Source organism: Haliotis asinina, chromosome 1, assembly GCF_037392515.1.
Source record: "Haliotis asinina isolate JCU_RB_2024 chromosome 1, JCU_Hal_asi_v2, whole genome shotgun sequence".
Taxonomy (NCBI): Eukaryota; Metazoa; Mollusca; class Gastropoda; order Lepetellida; family Haliotidae; genus Haliotis; species Haliotis asinina.
The window spans coordinates 31,996,257-32,004,356 of NC_090280.1; the positions used below are offsets into that span (position 1 = coordinate 31,996,257).

The 8,100-nt window shown below is 42.8% G+C and overlaps 1 protein-coding gene across 1 annotated transcript; it reads right to left on the reverse strand.

The window, feature by feature from the left end:
* Nucleotides 1-987: 987 nt before the first annotated feature.
* On the reverse strand, nucleotides 988-1,992 carry LOC137271894 (spermatogenesis-associated protein 31H1-like). The gene has a single exon (XM_067804282.1). It carries the CDS (start codon nucleotides 1,990-1,992, stop codon nucleotides 988-990), a length of 1,005 nt encoding a protein of 334 aa, XP_067660383.1.
* Nucleotides 1,993-8,100: the final 6,108 nt, after the last annotated feature.

Genomic DNA, 8,100 nt, shown 5'->3' on the forward strand with positions numbered 1-8,100 from the left:
AACTTGGTTGACGCATGTCTCATGCTGTTGATCACTGGATAGTCTGGTCCAGACTCGATTATTCGCAGACCACTGTCATATAGCTGGAATGCTTTCTTCTCCGTAATGAATGGTTAATGACCACCTAAAAATATTGTAAAACTATATTAATATTACAACAAATATTAAACGCACTTGGTGAGAATATACTATGCTCAACATCTATATATGTGCTAAAAAGATATTCTTGATATAATTTTGGTCGTGTGACAACAATTTTATACTTTACAGTACACTTGTATCAAGGGTCATCTAAAATACGGAATAAACTTGATATTTAAGGACCCTACGAAATATTGCTGTGTGGGGTTAAGCCACAAAAAAAATTGTTTTCCCTGCGATCTATTCATGAAATATCCAAAGCTCTTTTAAAATCTCATGATGGTTGTAGTGAAGCTGAACATGTGATGCAGATTTGGCAATGTCTATCTGGTTCTGGACTATCAATGTCTATCTGGTTCTGGTCTATCAATGTCTATCTGGTTCTGATCTATCAATGTCTATCTGGTTCTGGTCTATCAATGTCTATCTGGTTCTGATCTATCAATGTCTATCTGGTTCTGGTCTATCAATGTCTATCTGGTTCAACCTGAGGGGATTGTTGATGGAATAGCCCAAGGGTTAAAGCATATGCACCTCACGCTGAAGACCCGGTTCGATTCCCAACATGGGTACTGTATGTGAAGCTCACTTCTGATGTCCCCGCGGTGATATTGCTGGAATATTGCTGTATTGTTTGTTTGTTTGCTTGTTTTTTTGTTTTTGTTACGCGTACTTTGTAGTTAAATTTTCAACAAACTGAAAGATGAGCATGTTGGACACCGTGAGATAACATTTCCACTTCTTCCTGTGAAATCCCAACTTAATAAGCATGAGCATAGATACATTCGTGGCCTTGTATGATCTAAGATGTGACGCCTTGTCTGATCTGTGATATGACGACTTGTCTCATCCTTGAACAGACGCGTTGTCTGATCTGTGATATGCCGACTTGTCATCCTTGAAGAGACGCCTTGTCTGATCTAAGATGTGACGCCTTACCTTATCCTTGAAGAGACACCTTGTCTGATCTAAGAAGTAACGACTTGTCTCATCCTTGAAGAGACACCTTGTCTGATCTAAGAAGTAACGACTTGTCACATCCTTGAAGAGACGCCTTGGCTGATCTAACATGCGGCCCCTTGTCTCATCCTTGGAGAGACCTCTTGTCTGATCTGATATGTGACGCCTTGTCTGATCTGAAGTGTGACGCCTTGTCTGATCTGAAGTGTGATGCCTTGTCTGATCTGAGATGTGAGGCCGTGTCTGATCTGAGATATGCCGACTTGTCTCACCCTTGAAGAGACACCTTGCCTGATCTAAGCAGTAACGACTTGTCACATCCTTGTAGAGACGCCTTGGCTGATCTAACATGCAGCCCCTTGTCTCATCCTTGGAGAGACCTCTTGTCTGATCTGATGTGTTATGCCTTGTCTGATCTGATATGTGACGCCTTGTCTGATCTGAAGTGTGACGCCTTGTCTGATCTGAGATGTGAGGCCGTGTCTGATCTGAGATATGACGCCTTGTCTGCTCTGAGATGTGAGGCCTTGTCTTATCTGAGAAGTGACTCCATGTCTGTTCTGAGATGTGACGCCTTGTCCGATCTGAGGTATGACGCCTTGTCTGCTCTGAGATGTGAGGCCTTGTCTTATCTGAGAAGTGACTCTTTGTCTGCTCTGAGATGTGACGCCTTGTCCGATCTGAGGTATGACGCCTTGTTTGATCTGGGATGTGACTCCTTGTCTGATGTGGGATGTGACGCCTTGTCTTATCCTTGCAGACACGCCTTGCCTGATCTAAGATATGACGCATTGTCTCATCCTCAAAGAGACGCCTTGTCAGATCTAAGATGTGACGCCTTGTCTCATCCTTGAAGGGACCCCTTGTCTGATGTGTTATGGCTTGTCTCATCTGAGATGTGAAGCCTTGCCTGCTCTGAAACGTGAAGCCTTCTCTGATCTAAGGTGTGACGCCTTGCCTGATCTGAGATGTAACGCCTTGTCTAGTCTGAAGTGACGCCTTGTCTAATCTGAGATGTAACGCATTGTCTGACCTTAGATGTGACGCCTTGCCTGATCTGAGGTATGACGCCTTGTCTGCTCTGATGTGTGATGCATTGTCTCATCCTTTGAAGAGACGCCTTGTCTCATCTGAGGTGTGATCAGTTGTCTGATCTGAGGTATGATGATTTGTCTGATCTGAGATGTGACGCCTTGTCTGATCTGAGGTGTGATGGCTGGTCTGATCTGAGATGTGACGCCTTGTCTGACCTTAGATGTGACGCCTTGCCTGATCTGAGATGTGACGCCTTGTCTAGTCTGAAGTGTGACGCCTTGTCTAATATGAGATGTAACGCATTGTCTGACCTTAGATGTGACGCCTTGTCTGATCTGAGGTGTGATGGCTGGTCTGATCTGAGATGTGACGCCTTGTCTCATCCTTGAAGAGACGCCTTGTCTGATCTGAGATGTGATGACTTGTCTGATCTGAGATGTGACGCCTTTTCTGATCTGAGATGTGAGGCCTTGTCTGATCTGAGGTGTGACGCCTTTTTTCATCTGAGATGTAACGCATTGTTTCACCTGATATGTGAGGCCTTGTCTGATCTAAGATGTGACCCCTTGTCTCATTCTTGAAGAGACGCCTTGTCAGATCTAAGATGTGACGGCTTGTCTCATCCTTGAAGAGACCCCTTGTCTGATGTGTTATGGCTTGTCTCATCTGAGATGTGAAGCCTTGCCTGCTCTGAAACGTGAAGCCTTGTCTGATTTGAAGTATGACGCTTTTTCTGTCCTGAGATGTGATTCCTTGTCTCATCTGACGTGTGACGCCTTGTCCTATCTGAGTTGTGATCAGTTGATGAATTCCCTGACCTAATCTGTGACCCATCGTCTGATTCATGAAGGAATGCCTCATCTCATCCATGAATTGATGTCTTGCCCTTTCCATGAAGGGATGCCTTCTCTCATCTGAGGTTTGGCCTCTTGTCTGACCCATGAAGGGATGCCTTATCTCATCCATGAAGGGGCGCATTGTCTGATTCATGAAGAGATGTCGTGTCTGATCTGTGACACCTTGTCTGATTCATGACAAGATGCCTGGTCTGATGTGCGACCCTTTTCTGTTCCAATATGTGATGCCATTTGTCTGACTGTATTTTGATGTTATTTTTGTCTGTCTGAGGTTTGACAAGTTGTCTGATCCGATGTTTGAGATAAGCCAAATTCAAGTCTTGATTCGTTGTCTAAATACAAGGATAGATGCCCTGTCTGATCCAAAGTTTGGTGTCTTGACGGATTCAGTGTTGGATGTGTTTTCTGATTGGAAGTTTGTTTTCTTGTCTTATCAGAGGCTTGCACCATGAAGAAATGCATAGGTTTAGAAATGTTCTAGCTTTAAGTGTTTGTGTAGTCTACGTCTTGTCTCACCCAAGGTCGGATGCTTTGGGAGACCACGGGAATGACATTTTGTTTGCGTAATGACAATGGTGCAACCCAAGGAAAGTAGACCAGGAAGGAACCCCCAGAACTGCAAGACACCCCAGTAATATGGTTAGATCACGCTAGAGTAAAACATCCACCTCGAAGACGGGACGGAGGGGTAGCCTAGTGGTTAAAGCGTTCTCTCACCAAAGACCTGGTTTCGATTCCCCACGTGGACACACTGTGTGATGCCTTTTCGGGAGTCCCCTGCCGGGATATTTGCTGGCATTATCCAATGCTTACTCACCATTGCGTCAAATGACATGAAAGACAGAAATACTGGTATACTTATCCGGAAGTTATATTTTGTACGAATATTTACCTGAAAGAACTAATAAAATACAGGCCTCATGATAAATGAGCTCTGGTGAAAGACAGCAACATCACTGCAGAGGGACACACGTTGTATCCATGACCGAAATGGGAACCAGGCTCCTCGGCGTAACCCCACTAAACTACCCCACCTGTGTAACACGACTGGGAAGAGTTTAAAACTAGGTGCTCTCTAGTTTATGAACGCTCCATGGCGGCGGTCTGTAAATAATGGAGACTGGACCAGACAATCAAGGGACGGACACGATGGGATACGATGACAGAGCATAAGGTAAAAGAAAACAATAAACATTTCCATAAACCTTCACACTTTTGACGCGTTAGAGAAGAGTCGAAAACAAAGTGCTCTTCAGGCTATGTACGTGCAGAGGGGCTTCGAGACCATAATTATATTGGTTGTAGCTCGCTCGTCACGCCGGGTTCGCTTTCCCACATAAGCACAATGTGTGAAGCCCATTTTCTGGTGTCCCATGCTGTGATATTATTGGAATATTGCTAAAAGCGGCGTAAAACCAAACACACCCACTCGCTGGCGGACTATTTGGGGTGTGCAATTTATGAAAGCACAGAGAAAGGCTACGAGACCATATTTTCCTGATATAGATTTTATGCACGACCCAATAATAGATAACTGGTATTTGTGTTTACTGTCCTGGGATCATTTGACTCGATTCAACTAGGTGCTCTTCAGGATAAATGAAATCTTGTACAATCACTCTCTATTCAGTTTGGCCTTTGGTAGACGTTCAACAGCTGTAGCATGCAACCATACCGAGGTGTCTAAGTAACCAAAACTGCTCGACTTTATGATGACTGATTTGTATCAATGGTATGTATCCTTCTAGAACTGATGGAAGGCGTTTTAATTTCTGTTGCCGATTGATATGGATATTTCTCACATACAGTGATGGACATTATTTAGCAATGTACGATAAATCACACTGCTTCACGTTTATTTGAAGCCAATTAACCCGTATGAATTTACTCATATGAATGTTTATTGGCTGTTCTTAGTAAAAGACTAAGGTCAAACGGGTACTGAAGACGCCTGAAAGAACTTGGTATAAATGACATTTCAAATAAGGTCAAATATAAGGCCAGCGCACATGTTTAGTGTAAATGGTGTTCTTATGGCTGGTAGTATAAGAATAGTAATTTGATATCAACACATATAAACTTCAAGGGTACTGATGGAAGATTTTGAAGGTCGCTATGGAGAAGCGGCAAAGAATCCTTTCCACTTTCAAAATAAATCTCCGGTAAATGCCAAGTGAGTGAGTTTAGATTTACGCCGCTCTCTGCAGTATTCCAGCTATATGGCGGCGGTCTGTGAATAAACGAGTCTTGACCAGACAGTCTAGTGATCAACAGTATAAGCATCGAACTACACGGTTGGTATACGACGACATATGTGAACCGGGTCATCGAGCCCGACTATCCGATGCGGTTTGTGGCCTCTTAACAAGCACGCCCAAAGTGAAAACGCTCGAAAGGGGGTGTGGCTTGTGTGAGCATTGCTGTTAATGAAGATCATCCTCAGAAACGGACTGTAGAAATCTGGCTCATGCGTACATCATGTCAACATGTTGTAGCTCTTGATACAAGATGTGAACAGGTTACTGGATTACCATTACCTAAAGTTACTGTCAAAGAAACGTGACAGTTACGTGTATGTACAACGAAATAATCTCGTCGATGTCAACTTTTCAATCAATGATCCATGGGTAATATTTCTAAAAATACCTCAAGAAAATAGGAGGGTTTATCGGCCACGAGAATCAGATCAGGGTTGTGTTGAATTTTACGTCACATCAGCGTTATTTAAGCCATATATCGACGAATCTGGGCATGATTTTTTCATTCGACCTCCTCTACTGTTTGTATTGAATATCTAAAGGACTTCACAGCGCCATAGGAGCGGTGGGGTAGCCTAGTAGATATAATCGTTCGCTCGTCACGCGAAAGGCCCGGGTTCGATTCCCCAAATGGGTAAAATGTGTGAAACCAATTTCTGGTGTCTCCCGCTGTGATGTTGCTGGAATATTGATAAAGGCGGCGTAAAGTCATACTCACTCATTCACAATACTATACGACACTGCTGGCTCTGTTGTAGCAGTAGATCATTGCTTGCATAATGAGACAAGGTTCATCTTTCAGAAACATAAAAACATACGCAAGAGATATTTCTATGTCAGATGTATAGAAACGGATCATAAAAAATATAAAGAGCCATATTTTATCGTTACGTCAGAAATTATATCCTCCAATATGCAGATGTTTGAAAGTTAATATGATTTGTTTTACTTTCATATGGTATCAGGAAATAAACATAGATTTGATATCGGCTTGAGGAGGCAGTTGGATAGTTTTGTGGTTAAAGCTTTCGCTTGTCACACTGAAGACCCTGGTTCGATTCCCCACATGGGTACAGTGTGTGAAACCCATTTCTGCTGTCCCCCGCAGCAATATTGCTGGAATATTGCTAAAACGGCCTTAAACTACACTCACTCATTCACTAACTCCATTGCTATAATCACTGCTTCAATGCTATACTGTCATCCTATCCTATGTGTTCTGTCATTGAATTTGTTTTGCAATTGTAATTCATTTGTATTGATTTGTATACTTACTTTAGCATGAAATTGATGATTATATCACAATGTTTTGTCATTTGTTGGCACGTACTGTTTCTGAATAAATTCATATACGTTTTTTCAACTCGGGACTCAACACGTTTATATAGTTTGGATTGTAACAACAACATATTTAAGTGGGTCAGTGAGTGAGTACAGTTTTACGCCGCTTTTAGCAATGTTCCAGCAATATCACCAGAAACTGGCTCCATACACTGTACCCATGAGCAGAATCGAACCCGTGTGTTCGATTAGAGGGTTAACGCTGAAACCACTAGGGTACCCCACCCCAGGAGCTGTATTTATCATTACTAAAAACTGCTGTGCAGTTAGACTGCGGTGAGATACAACATTCACACATGCTAGGGCAGGCACGTACTCACACTCTTCATCACTTGTGCATTCACTCACTCGCACACATTCTTCATCACTTGTGCATTCGCTCAATCACTCACTCACTCATTCACACTCTACACCACTTGTGCATTCGCTCACTCATTCACCCTCTTCATCACTTGTGTATTCGCTCACGCACTCACCCTCTTCATCACTTGTGTATTCGCTCACTCACTCACCCTCTTCATCACTTGTGTATTCGCTCACTCACTTATCCATCGCCTCTGTCTTATTCTCTCTCACATGCATCGTCTCATGTTATTCACTCACTCACTCACATTCATCGTTTCTTCTTTGTTCACTCACACGCATTGTCTCTTGCTCTTTTCACTCACTCAGTCATAGCCATTGTGTCTTGTTTACTTTGTTGTGAATTTTCACAGTTTGCTATGAGTAGGTGAAGGTCGGCGTATGGGTGACATATGCTGCCATATCAGCTGCGACCCCTCACTATTCGTTGCTTTCTTCTAAAGGCAATATACGGTTACTTCATACCTCTTGTTTATTCATTCAAACACTCACAGGCATCGTCTCTTGGTATTCACTTACTCACACACATCATCGCTTGCTTATTCACTCAGTCACGTATTCGTCGTCTCTTGCTTATTCACTCTCACACGCATCGTCTCTATTAATTCACTCACTCCTGCTGTTCATGTCTTATTCACTCACTCATTGTCATCGTCTTTTGCTTATTCACCTACTCATTGCCATCGTCTTTCAGTCACTTACCAACCCTATTTTCTCTTGCTTATATAATTTACACATTAACTCACACGCTATCAAACTCATACTGTCTTGTTCACTCACTCACTCACTCACTCACTCACTCACTCACCCTGTCTTGTTTATTACGTTGTGGATTCTCAGAGAATTTTTATGCACACCTGTCTGTCGGCGTATGGCTGACATATGCTGCCATGTCAACAGCGATCCCTCAGTATTCATTGTTTTCTTCTCAAAGCAATATGCGGTTACTTCATATTCATCACATTCATTGCATATTCTTGATCATTTGATGCAGACACGTGAAGGGTGCTGACATAAGTCATGTACAACGACAAGTCAGCATGAATATGATTTATAGCAAAAACATGTCAGCTGACATAGTGGTGCCACATCATACCTACGTTGTTAGAGGCAGCTGTTGCCATTACGACATCTATTTCATACGT